Source organism: Aegilops tauschii, chromosome 4, assembly GCF_002575655.3.
Source record: "Aegilops tauschii subsp. strangulata cultivar AL8/78 chromosome 4, Aet v6.0, whole genome shotgun sequence".
Lineage (NCBI taxonomy): Eukaryota > Viridiplantae > Streptophyta > Magnoliopsida > Poales > Poaceae > Aegilops > Aegilops tauschii.
This window is the reverse complement of record NC_053038.3, coordinates 243,435,862-243,457,870: the sequence shown is the minus strand read 5'-3', so window position 1 is coordinate 243,457,870 and position 22,009 is coordinate 243,435,862. Positions and strand designations below refer to the sequence as shown.

The 22,009-nt window shown below is 47.8% G+C and overlaps 1 protein-coding gene across 1 annotated transcript in view; it reads left to right on the top strand.

Annotated features, from left to right (window-relative positions):
• The first annotated feature begins 6,309 nt into the window (after window positions 1-6,309).
• Window positions 6,310-22,009, top strand: part of LOC109762562 (protein FAR1-RELATED SEQUENCE 5-like) — a 34,334-nt gene continuing 18,634 nt past the window's right edge. The window contains exons 1-2 of the mRNA XM_020321432.1: window positions 6,310-6,690; window positions 6,790-6,795. Of these exons, the coding sequence (XP_020177021.1) occupies window positions 6,310-6,690; window positions 6,790-6,795 (387 nt within the window). The remainder of the gene's footprint in view (window positions 6,691-6,789; window positions 6,796-22,009) is intronic.

Here is a 22,009-nt window from a genome sequence, read left to right as displayed (position 1 = left end):
CATAGCTGTTGAGTTTATCCTAGCTCACTGTAAGCCGGCTCTCACGTGACACAAACCGCCATATTATCTTTAACAAGTTCAGGGTCTTAAAAAAGATTGACTGTTAAGAGTTCGACGGGTCACCTAGCAGAGTAGCCAGTTGCAAACAAGCAGGGGTAGCTCATAATGTGGCAACTCAGGCTGACCAAGAGGGTATGAAAGCTAAACCCGATGGGTTGGAAGCCCCCTAGTGACCTTATGATCAATTAACAACGACTCAGATATGTAGAAATGAAACGACAGAGGCCCTGAAGTTCAGGGATGCCGGCTTTGCTAAGTTGGATAAGCCTATATGGAAAGATACCCATGTTTGAACCACGCATCGTGGCAACCAGTTCTCTTTGGCAACCTTTAAATTTTTGGAGAACTCAAACTTTGCAAGAGATGGATTCCTCTTGAACCGGATGTTGAACCAGATATTGAGAACTCAAAACTTTGTGGGATAGAGATTTCCTTTGAGCCGGATTTTGAACCAGAATCTTTTCTGATAACCCGGAAATCTTCTATTGAGGCGGAACTTTTTGATTACCAGGCACCTTTTAAGCCAGAATTTTCTGACGGCCTTTAAATTTTTGCCAATGTGGCAGTAACCTCCGGGACCGGGTTATCTTCCCTGCAATAACCCAGGGTTCTTGAATTTGCTTAAATTGGCCAACTTTGTTGAGTCATAACTGTGTAGCCCCTGAGTCTTAAGACGACTTGAGGAGTTGGCTTGAGATTCTCCATACTCGACTGTGATATAAACCGGCATATAGTTAAACAGCGGAACACTGGAATGTGTTGAAGCTGGATGTGAGGCGGCGAGTCGATGATCTTCACAAAAAGTCATTGCATATCCTTAGCGTTGATAATGGGAGATAAATCCACGGAAGATTGAGGTCGCCCGTGGTGGTTTATAAATGACCCCGTATGATTTATGTCAGTCATCCGGCCAGTGGTTCATCCCAGCTGGTTGCTGAAGTTTAAACAAACTGCAGTGACACCAACTTGTATGCCCATCCATTGAGCCATCCGGTGGAGGCAGGGGCCAATAATATATCATGACTTGCGTCAGAATCATTGGAATATACTGGGCAGCAGGAGCGGCGACTTGTGTGCGCCCATTAAACAGCTTGTGCATACAGGTGCGGTCTAGTGTGTTGATGTAGACCACACCACAGGAGACAGATGGTAAAGACGACGCAGCATCAGAGGCGGCACGGACGCGGGTGAGTGGGTCGCGGGTACAGACAGATGAATCTGCCACAGTGTTGTAAGTCCGTGCGGATGGGCGAGTCAATCGCAGGCGCGGTAAGCCGCGCGGACGGGCAAGTCAGCCGCGTCCTGTTGATGTAAATTGGACTACAGAGGCGGTGTCTTGCACATATATTCATCAAGCATCATAGCACGGTAAGATGCTAGCGCATGATAATGGTGAGGCGAGCTATATATCCATGACATGACCATCGCCCTTGCAGTGAACAATTCTCCTGCATAAACAATATCGCAAGCCAGAGTAATTGTGCTCAGAGGAATAAAAATATATCAATAAAAATAGACCGGATAGATTTCACCTGATGTATGTTTCGGAGCCAGTAAGTAATTTGACCGAGCCTTAACGTCCAATCAAATAGTCACCCATCCATCAAATTTTGAAGTGGGCTGTGCCCCTCACCTAGTAGTACTAGCCCCTTTTTGTGTGTGTTTAGCTCAGACCGCGAATCGTGTAGCTTGTTTCTCTGTGTGGGGGCTTGCCCCCTTTTTTCTTTTGACATGATTTTGCTATTTGAAAATTCACACATGCACACGCAGCTTGCTAGTGGCTTCTCCAGCAACAGCCTTGGGACTTGAATCACCAGGTCCTGTCACTTGCACCGGTTACCTTCACATGTTGGTGGATCGATGAACTGCTTTGTTCGCTGCCTCCAGCTTCTACTTTATGGTGTCCAAATCATCGCCAGTCATTGCTGCTCTCAGATCAGAGACATCAGACTGTATTTCTGTCAAGACATCAGCAGGAACCTTGTCTTTGTACTGACTGACACTCTTCTTGGTTAGAATTGTTGTGTTCCTGTTAATTAGCGTTGTGAAGATGCCTCCAAGAGTCTCAATACCAAAGGGCGTGATATCCAGCAACAAAAGCTCCTTCACAACACCCCTCAAGATGCTACCCTGAATGGAAGCTCCCATGGCAATAGCCTCATCAGGATTGATACCCTTGTCATACCACTAACCAGTAAAAACTCATCAATCTCCATTGAAGAAACACCAGCATCCTTGAAGCAGTTTGTACATGGGATGCGAGCCGGCGACCGGGCCAGGGAGGCGCGGGAGTTCCTCATGCAGGGGCAGGTGAGGCGCGGCACAGGCGGGCCGCCGGTGAGGCAGAGCAAGGTCGTCTTGGCCGCAACGGCTTGTGAAGACCGCGGTAGCAATGGCAGGTGGTGGCGCGGGGTGCAGCCGTTGACCACACCAGCGGCACCGGCTCAACATGCGGCAGGAGCAGCGGCTGGGCGACTCCAACAAGGCGTGGGCGGAGGAAGATGAAGGCAGGGCCGGCGAAGGCGGCAGCGACGGCCGAGGCGCCTCGGCCGAGGGGCATCTGCTAGACGACGAGCGCCTTGCGGGCGGCAGCGGAGGCGCGAGGCGGTAGCGGCGACTCAAGGCCGGTTGGCGCGGTGGCTTGCAGGGGCGGCTCAAGGTCGGTCGGCGCGGGGCGGGTCTTCTCAAGGGTGAAATGATGACGGAGGCTCGAGGCGCCACGCGGCTCCACAGGGCGGCTCGGGGCCGGCCGTAGCTTGGAGGGGCGGCGGCTTGCCAAAGGTGGAGCACGCCGTGGCAGCAAAGACAGGGCGCACAGCGATGGAAGCGGCCATGACAGAAGAACACCATCATGTGGGGCGGCCTGGAGAAGAGCGGCTGAAGAGGCCGAGGCCGGTGACGGCGGCTCAGGCGACTCCACGCAAGGGCATGAGGCAAGCGGCGGAGCGTGTGGCCCAGTTCGTTTCAAAGTCATGCGTTTTGCCAAGTCCACATCTGCTTCAACCGCCGGATCTTGGCCCATTCCCTCTTTATATATATATATAGGGTGGGTCTACTATGATAATACCCCTTAAGAGTCTTATTCTAATAACACCCACCTTATTATGCACATCCCCTACCAGAGCGCCGCCGCCCCTCCCCGCCTTCTACCGCGGTAGCAGCCTGGGAGCGCTGCCGCCCCTCCCTCCCCGCCTTCTACCGCGGCAGCGGCTTGGGAGCGCCACCGCTCCTCCCCTCCCCGCCATCTTCTGCGGCAGAGGCCTGGGAGCGCCGCCGCCCCTCCCCTCCCAACCTTATTCCGCGGCAGCGGCCTGGGAGCGATGCCGCCCCTGCCGTCCCCGCTTTCTCCCGCGGCAGCGGCCTGGGAGCGGCGCCTCCCCTCCCCAACCGGCCTTCTTCTGCAGCGGCGGCCGTCAGCGACGCCGCCCTCCCCTCCGGGCCTTCGTCAGTGGCAGCGGCCAAGCAGCGTCACCGCCCATCGCCTCTCGGCCTTCTTCAGTGGCAGCAACCGAGCAAGGCCTCCCCCGCTCGCATATCGGCCTTCTTCCGCGGCAGCAGCTCGGTAGCGCCGCCGCCAAACTTCTCCGGTGCTTCAATTACCTGTACTTCATCAGATGTGGATTTGTGCTGCCTCGACATCAAACCAATTCGAGCAAGGAGGACTGTGCGCAAGGTTCCTTTATCCACAGCACCTTCTTGGATTAAGTCTGCAACGACCTTAAGAGCAAATCCTCTGTCTCTGTTCACCTTGAGCAACGTCCAGACCGCTCATGAACTTCTGAAGGGCAAGTGGACTACACGGGCGAACGCAAAAGTTGTGTAGACGGACGAGAAGGGAACTTCCTCCTGCAAACGAAAGAAATCACTACAACACGAGGTAAGCAGTACACTTCCTCAACCATCTCAGTTGAGTTATTCCAGACAAAGCAGTACACGCAGTCCAGTACGCCTCCAAAAACGATGAAGTGCGGTTACTTCGGTTCGTCGTGGGGAAAAATGCAGTGCACTTTCTCGGTTATGCAGTACGCTTGCTCAGTTATGCAGTATGCTTGTATAGGCTCATTACGGACAACGATGCAGTATGGTTGCTTCAGTTCACCTTGCGGGGTGATGCAGTCAGCGTGCATTAGTTCGCAGTACCCTTTCAAACACATTGCAGTTCGCATGATTCAGTTCATTTAACCTGACAATGCAGCTCGTTCATTTTGCGCCGGAAATGAAGTTCAGCAGATACAAAATGCCACGCATAATTGACAACACTCAGAACAACAACTTTCAGAAGAGTAAAGCTTCTTCTGAAAGAGATACTGGCTGGGTTACCCCTGAGATTCCTCGAGAATTCTTCACGACAACAAACAACATGCAATACTCTTCGGAAGAGGATTTTTTCCAGGAAGAAGAGGTAGCGAAGATGACGATGACGTCACCTTCTTGTGGGAGGGCACTCACCGACGGGATGATGAAGATGATGACGATGAAGATGCGCCAATAACTGTTCTCAACCCAGAGTATAAGAACGAGTTCACTACATTTGGACAACATGTCCGAACAGACAATGATAATGTAGTTGAACATGATGTTGCAGCAGATGATTATTATGACTATGATGATGTGCCGCCGCTCCAAAATTTTCAAATCAATCCACTAAGACATCATCACAACACTGGATTACCACCACGTCCACCTGCTGCACCGAAAAACAGAGCCCAAAGTAGACCTGCTGCATCAACTTCGACACTACGACCACCAAGGGTGCCTCGGTCAAAAGTCCATGGCAGGTACAAATCCTCCTCACTATTGCCGCCGTGAGATCCTCAACTACACAGATCTGCTATAAACCCGCCATGTCCAATAGAACCCGGCGAGCTGCAAACACCATCGGGTGAACGACTCTACACACATGTAAGTTTATGTTATGAAAAAAAAATATTTGTAGTACATTCAGATAACATTGCAGTGCACACTGATATTTCTTGTGAGGTTTGAGCTAACATCTAATACAGTCGATTCTTCTGAAAACTCGTATGCACTCCTCGTATTTAAAAATAGAACAGAACAATTTATCTCATAGAGCATTGCACTTAATGTAGAATAAAAACATGCCACTGAACCTCATACCTGCCGCTGGAATGAAGTTCACCACGTACGAGAAGGCATGGGACTTTTACAACAATTATGCAAGATGTGCAGGGTTTGGCATATGCAAGAGGGCAAAACACAGGACAAATGCCTACATTGTCTGCTCAAGAGAAGGGACGCACAAGCAGACTATGTCAGATTATAACCGGAAACGTCAGAAGACATCAAAAAGGATTGACTGCAAGGCAAAAATTAAGGTCAAAAAGAGGAAGGATGGCAAATTTGTGGTAGAAATGGTCGAACTCAACCACAATTACAAGATGCTGGAAAGCCCCGGGATGCTTTTGCACATGCGATTGCACAAAAGAGACGATCCTTTGATTGACTAGTTAGTGAAAGACATGCAACTGGACAACCACACACACGCTTAGATGATATCAACGCCGTCGCGTATGTCCGGTCGACTGCAGCACATGGGACATACTACCGCGACTGGGTAAACAAGTAAGCACGTCAAAGAGCATATCAGTTGAGCATTTTGTCAGTAATTATTTCCTGTTTGATGAGATGAGTTTGCATTGCCTTTGAAATGCGGGAAACAGAAGTTTGCCAGAGAAGAGTCCCAAGATGACGTCAAGAAACTTCTGGATTTCTTCGGGAAGATGCAGAAGATAAACCCAGAGTTCTTATATGATTATTACATTGATGCAGATAACCATGTAAGAAACGTCTTTTGGGCCAACGCAAGTTGCAAAGGATCGTATGAAGATTTTGGAGACTGCGTTACATTTGACACGACATATAAAACTAACAAATTCCACATGCCGTTGGGAGTCTTCGTGGGAGTTAACCATCATCTACAGAGCACCATATTTGCTGTTGCCCTCGTGCGAGATGAAACAATAATGTCGTTTGACTGGGTTTTCAAAACATTTATGAAGTGTATGAACAACAAGCCGCCAATCTTTATGCTCATATGTACAAAAAAACAACACTTGTATACTTACGTTTGTTTGGTACACTTATATTTCTTCCATCTATCTTACACACACACAAACAACTTAAGAAAAAAACACTATTTGTGCCTTCTTAGACCAGTGTTCTTCGATGAAGGCAGCATTAAAAACTATCCTCCCAGATACACTACATAAGTTGTGTCGGTGGCATATCATGAAGAAGTACAAAGACCACCTCGCCTTGCTGTATATGGTGCACGAGAAACTCAAGGATGACCTCAATGCGGTGCTGAACCACCCACTAATGCCATCAGAATTTGAACGAGCATGGAAGGACCTCATTCAGAAATACAACTTGCAAAACAACGAATTGATTAATTCGCTGTGGGATGACAGGCACGAGTGGATCTCAGCTTACTACAAGGAAATTTTCTGTGCTCGGATGACTTCCACGCAGAGAAGCGAGAGCATGAACCGCATACTAAAGAAAAACTTTGTCAAAGAGAAGCATGATCTCCATCTGTTTGCTCAGCAGGTGGACAAGTGCATTTTGACCAGGATGGCCGTCGAGCACGTAGAGACAGTAGCAAATGAGGTAAACAAAATTTCCATCAAAAACTGCTAAAATACAACTACAAAAACAAACAAAAATTTCATTTCTCTGGTTCGTAACACTGCACTTCTGATCATGCAGTCAGAGGTAAAGAGAACAACCCAGTTTGGTTTGCAGATTTCAAAGAAACACTCTACCGTAGCACTGCATTCAGAGCAGAACGGTGCCCTGAGATGTAACGCCCACGATGCGGCTATATCTCCCACGTGTCGAGGCACGACTTAGAGGCATAACCGCATTGTGGTTTTGTCGCAAGAAGGGTTATCCTGACACAATCCCTTGTAAGGAACAAGAATGGGATAACGAGAGTTGGCTTACAATCGCGACTTCACACAATACATCAATTAATTCATACATCATCCAAAATCCACACATAGACCGACTACGGTCAAATCCAAATGAAAATAAGATAACCCCAAATGCTAGATCCCCGATCGTCCCAACTGGGCTCCACTACTGATCATCAGGAAAAGAAACATAGTAACGACCACGTTCCTCGTCGAACTCCCACTTGAGCTCGGTTGCGTCATCTGCACTAGTATCGTCGGCACCTGCAACTATTTCGCTAGAATCTGTGAGTCACGAGGACTCAGCAATCTCACACCCGCGAGATCAGGACTATTTAAGCTTATATGAAAGCATGGTGTAATGAGGTGGAGCTGCAGCAGGCACTAAGCATATATGGTGGCTAACATACGCAAGTGAGAGCGAGAAGAGAAGCAACGCAACGGTCGCGAAGCTAGAAATGATCAAGAAGTGATCCTAAAACTACTTACGTTCATGCATAACTCAAACTGTGTTCACTTCCCGGACTCCGCCGAGAAGAGACCATCACGGCTACACACACGGTTGATGTATTTTAATTAAGTCAAGTGACAAGTTCTCTACAACCGGACATTAAAAAATTCCCATCTACCTCATAACCGCGGGCACGGCTTTCGAAAGATAATACCCTGCTGGGGGTGTCCCAACTTAGCCCATTATAAGCTCTCACGGTCAACGAAGGATAAACCTTCCCCCGGGAAGACCCGATCAGTCTCGGAATCCCGGTTTACAAGACATTTCGACAATGGTAAAACAAGACCAGCAAAGCCGCCCGAATGTGCCGACAAATCCCGATAGGAGCTGCACATATCTCGTTCTCAGGGAACACCGGATGAGCAGTGCGTACAACTAAAACCAGGCCTCAAGTTTCCCCGAGGTGGCACTGCAAAGGGCTCTAGTTTGGACCAGCACTCAGAGGAACACTAGCCCGGGGGTTTAAGTAAAGATGACCCTCGGGCTCGCGAAAACCCGAGGGAAGAAGGCTTAGGTGGCAAATGGTAAAACCAAGTTTGGGCCTTGCTGGAAGAGTTTTATTCAAGGCGAACTGTCTAGGGGGTCCCATAAATCACCCAACCGTGTAAGGAACGCAAACTCAAGGAACATAATACCGGTATGATGGAAACTAGGGCGGCAAGAGTGGAACAAAACACCAGGCATAAGGCCGAGCCTTCCACCCTTTACCAAATATATAGATGCATTAATTAAATAAGAGATATTGTGATATTCCAAAAAAATATCCATGTTCCAACATGGAACCAACTTCAACTTCACCTGCAACTAGCAACGCTATAAGAAAGGCTGAGCAAAAGCGGTAAATTAGCCAAACAACGGTTGTCTAGGAAAGGATGGTTAGATGCTTGACATGGCAATATGGGATGCATGATATAGCAAGTGGTAGGTAGCGCAGCATAGCAATAGAACGAACAACTAGCAAAGCAAAGATAGAAGTGATTTCGAGGGTATGGTCATCTTGCCTGCAAGGTTTCTCAGAGTTGTCGAAAGCTTGATCCTCGTAAGCGTACTCAACAGGTTCCTCATTCAAGAACTCGTCTCCCGGCTCTACCCACAGCAAGAACACAAGCAATGGAACCACAATCAATCACGGGAAATGCACAAACATGATGCAATACATGCATGATATGCGAGATATGATATGCGATGCGTATGCGTGCTCTGGAAGAGAAAGGATGAACAAGGCAGTAACTTGGCAAACCAAGTATGCCACTCGAAAGATGAGATGATTTCGGACGAAATCGATATAAAGATCACCGGAAACGGATGCACGGTTTGCAAATGGCAAGCAAAACAAGAATGACACGATACTGCGATTAACAGCATGATAGCACTTAGAATACATCAAGTAACTATGCTACAGCACTCCAACATAGCAACAAAGCATATGGCAGTAAACTGCAGGAGATGCTTGACAAAAGTTGAAGAGTGAGCTATGGCTAGATCACACAATAACAGGTTCAAACAAGCATGGCAAAAGTGCAAAAGATATCAGGTTCACAGACTGAAATTCCTGGACATGGCATAAACAGCATCAGGTTGCAATGTTCAGAGCAACCAATCAAAATGCTACAGGAACTTAACATAGCAAAACAAGGGATGGACTGAATCTACTAAATGCATAGAACAAAAGTCCCTTACTGACCATGAGCCAAAAAGGATCAGAAGATATGATGGCACCCATGTAAACATAGCAAGTTTCGTTAACAGGTTTCTGACTTGGCAGAAAACAGAGCATGACATTAACAGAAATTATGAGGGCATCTTGGTGAGCTTGATTAACTCATCACAAAACCATGCATGACAAAACAAGCATACCTACAGCAAGATGGCCTGTTTATGAAGCTAACCATGGCAAGAGAAAGTTCATAACATGTATGGATCAACGACAACAACCTTGGCAAAATTGAATATCATGTTAACAGTCTGCCAGAAACATTTTATAGCAAAAGTAGAGAAAGATTGAGACATGCTAGGGCACTCCATAAATTCAAACAAGGGCTTGGATGGATAGATCACAACTGTATCTACAAAACATTATTACTGAATATGCCCAAAAGAAGCATGGATCTCTCTGTAGCCACATGGATACATGGCAACAAAATAACAGCAGTCACAGAAAACAGAAACATCACGAAGCCTAGTTTGCATGCTTGTGCTAGTCACCACATAGATCACAAAAATACATGGCATACACCTCTGTAAAGATGACATGGCATAGATCAAAACCGCTGTAGAGCTCATGCCCATAAGATGCACACATCAATTGCAACAAAAATAACAAATCACCAAGTTCTGTTAAGTAACAGCAGTAAACATCACAAATCACTCTTGCATCAGAGATTTGGGCATCAAATGAACTCAAAAGAGCATCGAACAATGGAATGAAATGAAGAACATCTTGTGATGAACATTTCGATATATTACACGCACGAAACAGAGCTATAGTCATGGAGTTATGACGCGTCAAAGAAGGCAACAGAATGCAATATTTTAGGACTTCAGAGAATTTTGGGGGCGGGGGGGGGGGGGTAAACCTCTCTGTTCGTGGATCGAGGACGGCCGGAGTCGGGGCGCGTGGCGGCCAGAGCTGGAGAGGAGAGGGGGGATGGCGGCGGCTGGAGCTCGGGGTCAGGGTCGCCGGAGAGGGGCCAGAGGAGCTCGAGGGAGGGGCGGAGGCGCGGAGGCGACGGCGTGGGGAAGCCAGGGCGCGCGGGCGGCGGGGTGCCAGAGCTCGCCGGCTCGGGCGCGGCGGACAGCGGGGGCGATGACCGGGAGGAGGACGGAGCGGCGGGCGGCCGCGGGAGGGCGCGGGCGGCGGGCTATCGGGCCGCGGGGGCCGGCGGACGGGCCGGGCGGGCCGGTGGCGGTGGGACGGCGCGGTGCTGACGTGGCGGCCTCTCACTGGAGCGGAGCGGCGGCAGGTTTCGTCCGGCGGCGCGCGGACATGTCCGCCGGGCGAGAGGGAGGAGAAGGCTAGGGTTCGGACGCAAATTTCGGAGGGGGAGGTGCTTATATAGGCATAGGGAGCTAGGAGAGTCCAAATGGAGTGCAGTTTTTGCCCACACGATCGTGATCGAACGACCGAGAGCATGGAGGTGACTTAGATGGGTTGTTGGGCTGTTTGGAGGGGGGTTTTGCTGCAACACACAAAAGCCCTTTGCGGTTACCCGGTTAACCGTAGGAGCATCAAACGACCTCCAAATGGAATGAAACTTGACAGGTTGTCTACCGGTGGTATACCAAGGCCACTTGACAAACCACGGTCCATTCGGAGAACGTTTAACACCCGCTCACGAAAAGAAACAAGAGGGGTGCGCCGGTGCATGTGGGAGTGTCGGATTGCAAAACGGACAACGGGGAAAATGCTCGGATGCATGAGACGAACACGTATGCAAATGAGATGCACATGATGACATGATATGAGATGCATGACATGAACAAAATGCAAAGCGAAGAACGAAACCCGACCACGAAGGGAATATCATAACATATAGCCGAAAATGGCAAGAGTTGGAGTTACAAATATGGAATGTTACATCCGGGGTGTTACAACACTCCACCACTACGAGAGGATCTCGTCCCGAGATCTAGGACTGAAAGAACTCCGGATATTCGGAACGGAGGTGGTCCTCGCGTTCCCTGGTGGCTTCTCGGTCGGAATGGTGCGACCACTTCACTTTCAGGAATTTGATTGACTTGTTGCGAGTCTTGCGCTCAGTTTCTTCAAGAGTAGCAACGGGATGCTCATGATAAGATAGATCTTCTTGGAGGTCAATCTCTTCAAAGTTGATGGTGCGCTCAGGAGTCTTGAAGCACTTGCGAAGCTGTGACACGTGGAACACATCATGCACGTTCGCGATGTTGGAGGGAAGCTCAAGTTGATAGGCGAGGTCGCCTCTTTTGCCAATGATTTTGAAAGGACCCACGTTTCTAGGGAAAGCTTCCCCTTGATACCGAAGCGACGAGTGCCTTTCATTGGAGAGACGCGGAGGTAGACATGGTCTCCGATCTCGAAAGCCAAATCACGATGCTTACTATCATAGTAACTCTTCTGGCGCGATTGCGCGGCTTTGAGATTTTCACGGATGAATTTACACATTTCTTCATCCTCTGTGATTAAGTAATTGCCAAGAAGTTGGCGTTCACCAGTCTCTGACGAATTCAGAGGAGTACGACACTTTCTACCATATAGAATCTCGAATGGGGCCTTGCCCGAACTCGCTTGGAAGCTGTTGTTGTAGGAGAATTCGGCATATGGAAGACAATCCTCCCACTTCATGCCAAAGGAAATGACACAAGCCTTGAGCATATCTTCAAGGATTTGATTGACTCGCTCGACTTGGCCACTAGTTTGAGGATGGAAAGCTGTGCTGAAGCGAATGTTGGTGCCCATGGCCTTCTGGAAGGAGTCCCAGAACTTAGACGTGAAAATGCTTGCACGATATGAAGAAATCAATTGTGGAATGCCGTACAAGGAGACAATCCTGGAGGTGTATAGCTCTGCCAACTGAGCTGCTGTGATAGATTCTTTGATTGGAAGGAAATGAGCCACTTTAGTAAGCTTGTTGATGACAACGAAGATAGCATCATTTCTGCGCTTGGACTTTGGAAATCCAGTCACGAAGTCCATTTCGATATGATCAAACTTACATTTTGGTATAGCAAGAGGTTGGAGGAGACCAGCTGGTCGTTGGTGTTCTGCTTTCACCCTTCGACAGACATCACATTCATTCACGAATTGAGCGATTTCTCGCTTCATTCGAGTCCACCAATACGACTGCTTGAGGTCATGGTACATCTTCGTACTTCCAGGATGGATGGAAATAAAAGAATTGTGTGCCTCGTTCAATATGACTTTCCTTAGATCACCTTTAGGAACCACAATCCGGTCCTCAAAGAACAAAGTGTCTCTGTCATCAATGCGATAGCACTTGTATTTGGAAAGACCCTTGTCAATACCACGTTTCACTTTCTTCACCATGGTATCTAGGAGTTGTGCCTCACGAATTTGATCTTCCAAAGTAGGAGAGACTATGAGGTTGGCAAGAAAGCCTTGAGGAACAACTTGGAGATTCAGCTTGCGGAAAGCTTCACAAAGGTCCGGTTGGAAGGGCTTGAGAATTAAGCTGTTGCAATAAGCCTTCCTGCTCAAAGCATCTGCAATGACATTGGCCTTGCCTGGAGTATACTCAATACTCGGATTGTACTCTTGAATCAATTCGACCCATCAAGTTTGCCTGAGGTTGAGGTTGGGCTAAGTGAAGATGTACTTGAGACTCTTGTGATCGGTGAATATGTCCACTTTTCTTCCCAACAAGAGATGTCTCCATGTTATTAATGCATGGACAACTGCCGCCAACTCAAGATCATGAGTGGGGTAGTTCTTTTCGTTGGGCTTCAACTGACGAGAGTTATAGGCCACAACTTTCTTCTCTTGCATTAACACAGCACCGAGACCTTGAAGAGAAGCATCACAGAAAACTTCGAATGGCTTGGATTCGTCAGGAGGAGTTAAGACAGGAGCTGTGATGAGTTTCTCTTTGAGAGTGTTGAAAGCAACGTCACACTCAGGAGTCCAGACATACTTCACATGCTTCTGGAGGAGGTTGGAAAGAGGCTTTGCAATCTTAGAGAAATTCTCAACGAATCTTCGACAATAGCTTGCAAGACCCAGAAAACTGCGGAGCTGCTTGACATTCTGAGGAGGTTCCCATTTCACAATTGCGGACACCTTCTTGGGATTAACAGCGATGCCCTTGGCAGAGATGATATGACCAAGGTAAAGAACTTCATCAATCCAAAACTCACATTTGGAAAACTTCGCATAGAATTGATACTCTCTGAGCTTGTCGAGCACCAATCGCAAATGTTTGGCATGATCCTTCTTATTCTTGGAGAAGACCAAGATATCATCGAGATACATCAGGACGAATTCATTGGTATAGGGGTTGAAGATGAAGTTCATCATCCGAGAGAATGTTGGAGGAGCATTGACAAGGCTGAAAGACATGACATTATATTCATAAGAACCAAAGCTTGTTCTGAATGCTGTCTTGGGAATATCTTCTTCACGAATGCGAATCTGATGATAACCCATACGAAGGTCAAGCTTGGAGAATACTTTAGCACCTTTAAGTTGCTCGAATAGCTCATTGATGTTGGGAAGTGGATACTTGTTCTTGATTGTCTTCTTGTTCAATGGACGGCAGTCGACACAAAGTCGGTCCGTGCCATCCTTCTTCTAGACAAAAAGAACACCACAACCCCATGGAGATGAACTCGGTCTGATCAAGCCCAGACGCTCTTGTTCATCGAGTTGTTTCTTCAATTCCTTCAGCTCCTTGGGTCCAAGCTTGTAAGGGCGCTTGCAAACGGGTTTAGTGCCAGGGTCAAGATCGATAACGAACTCAACTGGCCGGTGAGGAGGCATACCCGGAAGCTCTTCTGGAAAGACATCTTGATACTCACAAACGACTAGAATCTGAGAAATAGCATCCAACTCGCCCTTCTCATTGAGAGAAAACAACCGAATGGTTTCATCACGAGCGGCATAGATGATAACATCCTGAGAAGAGTGTGTCGACTGAATTTCCCTGGCAGCAGAATCAAGTTGAGCCTTGTGCTTAGAAAGCCAGTCCATGCCGAGAATTAGATCAATATCCAAGTCACCAAGGACAATTGGTTTGGCCAGAAATTTATAATCGCCCATCTTGATAACAGAATCCCGAACGAATACTCGAGAAGTCATTTGCCGAGCCGGGGAAACAATAGACAAAGGACTCAGCAATACTTGAGTAACCAAATCATGCATAGCCACAAAAGGTCTTGAAATGAAAGAATGCGATGCACCAGTATCAAAAAGAACTTTTGCAGGAATATCATTAACTGAGAGATTACCCATTATCACATCAGTAGATTCCTCCGCTTGAGCTGCATTCATCATGTTCAGCTTTGCAGACTTGGGATTATGCTTGACCACTGCATTGCTAGAAGATCTCAGAGGAGGAGGAGGCGGAAGACTTCTTTGGTTGAAGCACTTGTTAGCATAGTGACCTTTCTGCTAACACTTGTTGCAAGTCACCTCTGAGAGAGGACGATGATAAGGAGCATTCGACTTTGGAGCTTGATTCTGAGACTTGTTCTGATAGCCAGGGTTGGATGAGTGGGAAGATCCATGGCCACCTTTGTTCTTCTGCTGGAAAGGCTGACGAAACAGAGGAGGAGGAGGCAACCAGAACTTCTGTTGCGTAGCAGCCACTAGTGAGGAAGAAGAATACTGAACTGCGTCCCTGACTCTCTTCTTAGAAGCCTGACACTTGAGCTGAGCAACCTCTTGTTTCAGTGCCATGTTGTAGAAATCATCATACTTGGTCGGCTCAAAAAGCACGAGAGGTAATTGCAGATCTTCTCTGAGGACACCTCTGAATTGATAGATCATGCTCTTTTCATCAGGAACGTCTTGCTTAGCGAAGCGAGCGAGTTTCTGAAACTGAGTATTGTATTGATACACGGACATGCTGCCTTGCTTGAGATTGCAGAACTCCCCACGCTTACTCTCAACAACACTTTGTGGAATGTGGTGAGCTTTGAAGTCTCGGTGGAAATCATCCCAGGTAATCACACGACCTCCTCTGGAATCTTTGTATTGTTGATACCACTCGGCAGCTTGATCCTTGAGTTGAAAAGAAGCGAACTTGACAAAGTCCTCAGGCCTGACATTGCTACATTCAAAATGCTTGTTGATGTCCACGAGCCAATCATCGGCGTCTGTGGCCTCGGCACAGTAGCTGAAAGACTTCGGCTGATTAGCGAGGAACTGGTTGAGGGTAGCAAAGTGAGGCTGATTGTTGCCTTGGCCTTGATTTCCTTGATTGCCTTGCCCTTGGGTGCATTCTTGCAAGAGTTGCAAAATCATCTGAGCATTGGCGATGGTGGCTGCCATGATAGCTTGCCATGCCTCCGGAGGCGGAGGTGGTGGCGGAGGGTTTGCCTGACTGCCCTCATTGTGTTCCGGATTCTGACGCGTTGGCGGAGCCATCCTGAAGAGGGTGACATCCGTTAGCATCTTGATAGACAAATAGACAAGTTGAATCAACGGATAGAAATTGCAACATATAGTCTTGACAATAAACATTCGAATGAGGATGAATGAATGAATTCCATAGTAAATCATCACACTTCCATTAAGGTGAGAAGCCACTTGATAAGAGATTGATGAATAAAATAAAAAGGTATGAGTGGAACAAATAAGTGGTTAGGATTACCCAATCACAAACGAAATATCTGCGAGAAGAAATGCTAAGAGCTACATGAATCCCACCTATAAACTCCCGAAACTTTCTGGTTATGCAATCTGGTGTTGGGGATACAGGGGACACAAAATATATATCACCCAAACTAGCAATCCCTAGATCCAGTTGTATCCATCCGTCAACACATAACCAAGAAACCTTCGGAAATCGTGTACCTCAACCTTCGAAAAGCATCTGTTATACGAGTTATGGCAATACTCCCGAACTCCCGCCCCAGTACTGGGTGGCGTCGAGGTGATCTCACCGACAACTGCATAAAAGAGATTTTCGATGTCGGCGAAATTCAGGTATTCCAGAACTGCAACGATAAAATTGTGACGACAACACCTCGGAGCTCAACTCCCCAGGACACTGCCACAACCCCTAAATGTCAGGAGGCACCAAGAACAATGTTCTCGTCACAAAACCATCGGAACGATTCCAAGATACCCGCGTGATCCTAAATATTTTTTTGTGAAATTTGAGGAGAGAAGAGTCAAAACTTCTACGTCAGGAGGCCTCACCAGAGTGACGAAGGGATTGAGGAGTAAAAAGAATCCTACTCTCCGATATATATAATCCTATGACTCAAAACATTTTTGTTCTAGACTCAACAACGCCAGGGATTCGATCAAGAAGGGGCTCCTAAGTCGGCGATGGCTCTGATTACCAACTTGTAATGCCCACGATGCGGCTATATCTCCCACGTGTCGAGGCACGACTTAGAGGCATAACCGCATTGTGGTTTTGTCGCAAGAAGGGTCATCTTCGCACAATCCCATGTAAGGAACAAGAATGGGATAACGAGAGTTGGCTTACAATCGCCACTTCACACAATACATAAATTAATTCATACATCATCCAAAATCCACACATAGACCGACTATGGTCAAATCCAAATGAAAATAAGATAACACCAAATGCTAGATCCCCGATCGTCCCAACTGGGCTCCACTACTGATCATCAGGAAAAGAAACATAGTAACGAAAACGTTCCTCGTCGAACTCCCACTTGAGCTCGGTTGTGTCATCTGCACTGGTATCGTCGGCACCTGCAACTGTTTCGCTAGAATCTGTGAGGCACGAGGTGTCACGACCGGTTTTTCAATAAAATAATTATTGAGAAACCAATCCCTGTTACGGACCAGCGAGGAAGAATTCCTTCTCACTGATAGACAATACATTGGTCACAGAAGAAAAAAATACCAGGAGTACTAAATATAATACAAAGTTGAGCAGAGACTGCCCAACAATTTATTACATGCACGCCGATAAAACAATACGGCGGATAGGGTGGCAGACTACTAACTCATGATAATGACGATGGTGGAGATATCGTCGCGATGCGAGTGATATGTCTCCAGAAGACTACAGCTCTTCGAGCGTCGGAGTGAGACTCGAGAAGACTTATTGCGGGTGGCGGAAGCGTATACGATACAAGTGACCAAAATCCGGGATCGCGCAGGACTGACTGGGACTCCTCTAGGCATCGGACGCGCTATCAAACTCTTCATCCAAGAGGTCGCCTTCGTCAACATCTGGCCAAATCAACAAGCCAGGTGAGTACTATCAAAGTACTTGCAAGACAGTTCGGACATAAGGTATAACAAATGCAAACATGAAACACATGAATAAGTTAACCAGTGCGATCAGACATAGAGATAATAAATACTGGTTGCCAAGCGAGGGTCTGAATGACGCCTCGAGCGGAAACTGCCGAATAGTAATACGGGTGCCAAACGAGTGTCTGAAAGACTCCTCGAGAGGAAAATGCGGAATAATAATGCAGGTGCCAAACGAGTGTCTGAAAGACTCCTCGAGCGGAAAATGCGGAATAATAATACAGGTGCCAAACGAGTGTCTGAAAGACTCCTCGAGCGGAAAATGCGGAATAATAATGCCACAGTCGGGCGTCGGGGCGACACCACATAAAGGGCTTATAACAGAAAGTAAAGGCAGTGCATGCCGCAGTCGGACGTCTGAGCGACATCACATAAAGGGCTTATATCGAAAGTGAGAAACGAGTACACGCCACAGTCGGACGTCTGCGCGACGTCACCTAAAGGGCTTATATCACATTTCATTATTACAACATCTCGGAGACATAAATTATCACAAGCATGAGACACAAAATAAAGCTTGTCCATCCACTGAAATAACAATAAAACCTGAGATTTTACCACTTGAGCTTGTTCACCGGGGACAAGTTTTTCACATGGATAGATATGGATATAATGTATACACTACTGATCATGGATACGATGATTTGGAAAGAATTGACTCTGCAGAGTTTGTACTTAACCACAGCCAACGGATTTCAGTAGTCACGGGGACTAGTTCCGTCTACGGTGTTCTGGAAGGAACACGTCTAACCAGTACACACCCAATTCAACCATCCGAAGCCAGGGATCACCCTCGGCAACATTCAAGAAAAACCTTGAGTCGGGGAGGCTACAACCTCGCGTAGCATGGGATCAAATTTCTATACGCGCGCTATAAGGGGGTGCCCCCCCTCTCGGTCCCAACCGGAAACACCCATGCCCCCTGACCGAATGACTGGCTTTAATCCTGGGCCAAGGTACCATCATCCCGGCCTCTCTGTTTGGTGTGTACACGGAAAGAGGTTACCAACTTACTAAACCGTATCCCGGCAATGAGACATGTGGTAGCACGGAAAGGGGAAGGGACGATAACACGGCTCCAACCATGTTAACGTCGGAAAAGTCGGATGACACAAGGCTGGCATGCTACAACAGTACCACCTTGCTGCCCTTCATGTCACCACATGATTAGGCCACCTCTCATCAGAGGTCATCGCAACTTTGGAACATGCGGGAAAAGATCGATAACGTGGCTCCAACCATGTTAACGTCGAAGAAAGTCGGATGACGCAAGGCTGGCATGCTACAACAGTACCACCTTGCTGCCCTTCATGTCACTACATGATTAGGCCACCTCTCATCAGAGGTCATCGCAACTTCGGAACAACCGGGTCGTTGCCTTATGAGCAACGAGATATTTACCGACACTCATATGCCACACACAAACTTTCACATGAACATGCAAAACTTCTGCCATATCAAATGTCCAAACATGCTTGCCTGGTTCGGAGAAGTCGGAATCTAGCTCGGCGAAGTTCGCGGCTCCGTCACCTCTCCCGGAACCTACGGCAATCACGAAACGGGTACTAACGTGAAAACCAACACATGCACAGAAACTTTGCCAAATATTTCCCAAATAAATCCCATAAAAAACTAGACAAAATTTTAAGAATGTCAGAAAAAGAATCACTCAAAAATACCTTTTTATTGAAAAGTTATAAAGGTTTCTGTCCAGGGACCTTTCTGTAATGAAACAGAAAAGTTCCAGGGTTTTAACTGAGAAAACAGAAAACGGTTCGTTTGGAAATGCGCAAGCGCAAGAGAGAAGACGTATTTTGCCCGAAGGCGTCAACAGAAAACTGTTCGGGGAAATAGAACAGAGGCTGACACGCGGGGCCCGCATGTCAGGTTTGAAAAGGCTCGCCGGCGCCCGAAGACGGCGGTGGACGCCGGCGTCGAACCACGGCGAGTTAGGAGAAACGGAGGGTACCAAGAGCTTCGGTGTCTTCTTTCGCATTGGGTGGTGGACTCGTCCAACGGGGAGCACCATGTCGACGGCGACACTATCTCCGGCGGACGGCGGCTCGGGTGAGGATGGGGAACTCCGGTGGAGGGCTGCAAGCTTCAAATTGAAGTGCGGGTCAGAACGAGAGATGCATGGTGAAGTTACTGGCAAGAGAATGGAGGCTGCAGAGCACACACGGGGGCGAATTGGGCTGGATCCCGTGGCGGGTCGCGGCGGCCGGAGTCGAGGAAGGAGACCTCCTCGGGGCTCTTCCAGTGGCTAGGCGTGCTTTATAGGAAGTGCAGGGCTGGTGGGTGCTCGAGTTGAAGCTCGGGACCTCTATTTATAGGCAGATCGACGGGGTGGCCGTGAACGGAGAATCTCCGACGAGCGATTACGGCGGAGCAGTGGGTTGGCAGAGGGTTTGAGCGGTCGGGCAGCATCGGTGGATGTTACGGGACTCGTTTTGCAGCTAAACGGAGCTCGCCCTGGCGTAATGGCGTCTGCCCACGATGAGGTGACCGCACGGGCTCAACAGCGGCAGAGAGCGTGCTCCGCGCCCTGCGGTTCACGACGAGAGCGGCAGCGCATTCGGGGGACTGGACGGCCACGCGGCGGGCTCCGGTGGTTTGGGCGGCGCTGGGTGGAGTCGTCGGCGCCGTGTCTCCCGCTGGCGTCCGCAAAGCCGCCGCCGGCGTCGGTCACCGGGCGGCGCACCTCCTGCTGCCCGTCGCCGACGCCCGCAAGGTGCCAGGCGCTTGTGCGGTGCAGGAACAAGTGGGCGAGGACGAGGAGCAAGGCGACGCGGCGGTAGTGGCGAGATCGATGCCCGTTTCTGAATAAAACGACAGCAAGCACTGAACTGAAACTCTGAAGTTACTAAAACTTGACAGTGACCATGCATTGCAGGTGTTCGACAGTAGGTTTTGGTAAAGAGGTAAATTTTGCTGGAGCTGTAACTTGGTGAGATGACCACTCAAAGCACCCAGGGGCTGCATGAATTTCTTTGGAATTTTTGGAGAAGGTTTTGAATGAATTTCACCAAATTTGCCAAATCTGGTCCAAACTTGCAGCTGATGTAGTTTGAAAATTTTGAACTGGAGACCAGTGGATCTTCAAGGTTCTAGGTTGAGGGTTCAAAGGACTAGGAGGGGAAAGAAGTTTGGTGGTAAAAGTCCAAACAGAAAATGGAGTTCCTTTGTAAATCTCCAAGAGGTAGAATAGAAGGCAGAAAATATTTGAATAGAATTTGAATGGAAAATAAATACATGGGGAGGTTCAACTTGCTGGATTTGATGTAAATCATGATCCAGAGGTGAGGGAGTGTTTAGGAGAGCGGATTTGCACTTATTCCATGGCAAGAAGGAATAGTTGAAAGTGGCAAAGTACCTTCCAAAAGCCATAGTGCAAATTCAGAAAAAGGTTTTCAAAAGTTCTTTTCCCAAATGAAAAAAAAACATTTTGTCTTGAGTCCAAATGAAGAGCAAGAACTCCCAAGGTCAAAGGCAGATCTTGGGTGAATCCAAATAAAATTTTTGCCATAAAGAAAATATATGAGGGGGAGAGTTCTCTTGAAGAAAAATTTTTAAATCACTCCCCTCAAGTCAAATAAAATCTTTTCAAAAAAATCCAAATAAAAACTTGGGTGCCACAACACCTACCCCCTTAGGAAAAATCTCGTCCTCGAGATTTCTGCTGATCCTCAAATAGATATGGATACTCTACTCGAAGGAAATCCTCCCTTTCCCATGTAGCTTCATCCTCAGTGTGGTTGCTCCACTGAACCCTGAAAAACTTTGTCGTTTTCTGACGGGTCCTCCGTTCAGACTCTTCTAAAATCTTTACTGGCCTTTCTCTGTAGGTGAGATCTGGTTGTATATCAGTGTCCTCATGAGGTACATGTATTTCTGGGTTGCTTACAAATTTCCTCAACTGCGAGACGTGGAATACGTCATGGACGTCTGACAGCTCCTTGGGTAGGTCTAGCTGGTAGGCTACCGTGCCTCTTTGTGCTTTCACACAAAATGGTCCAATAAATCTTGGGGCTAGTTTCCCCTTTATTTTGAACCGTTGCAGACCCCTCAAAGGAGATACTCGGAGGTATACGGAATCACCAGGTTCAAAGCTGACCTCACGATGCTTCTGATCATAGTAGCTCTTTTGTCGGCTCTGTGCTGTCTTGAGTCTGTCCCTGATTTGTTTAACTTTTTCCTCGGCCTCCTTAAGCTTATCTGGGCCGAAGATACGGCTGTCACCTGTTTCTGACCAATTCAATGGGGTACGACACCTCCGTCCGTACAATGCTTCAAAGGGTGCCATTTGCAAGCTGGCTTGGTAACTGTTATTGTACGCAAATTCGGCATAGGGCAAACTCTCTTCCCAACTGGATCCATAGGTGAGTACACAGGCTCTTAGCATATCCTCTAGGATTTGGTTTACATGCTCTGTTTGTCCATCTGTCTGAGGGTGGTATGCTGTACTGAAAGCCAGTTGTGTGCCCAGAGCTTGTTGTAGGTGTTCCCAAAATTTAGAGACAAATTGGGTGCCTCGGTCAGATATTATAG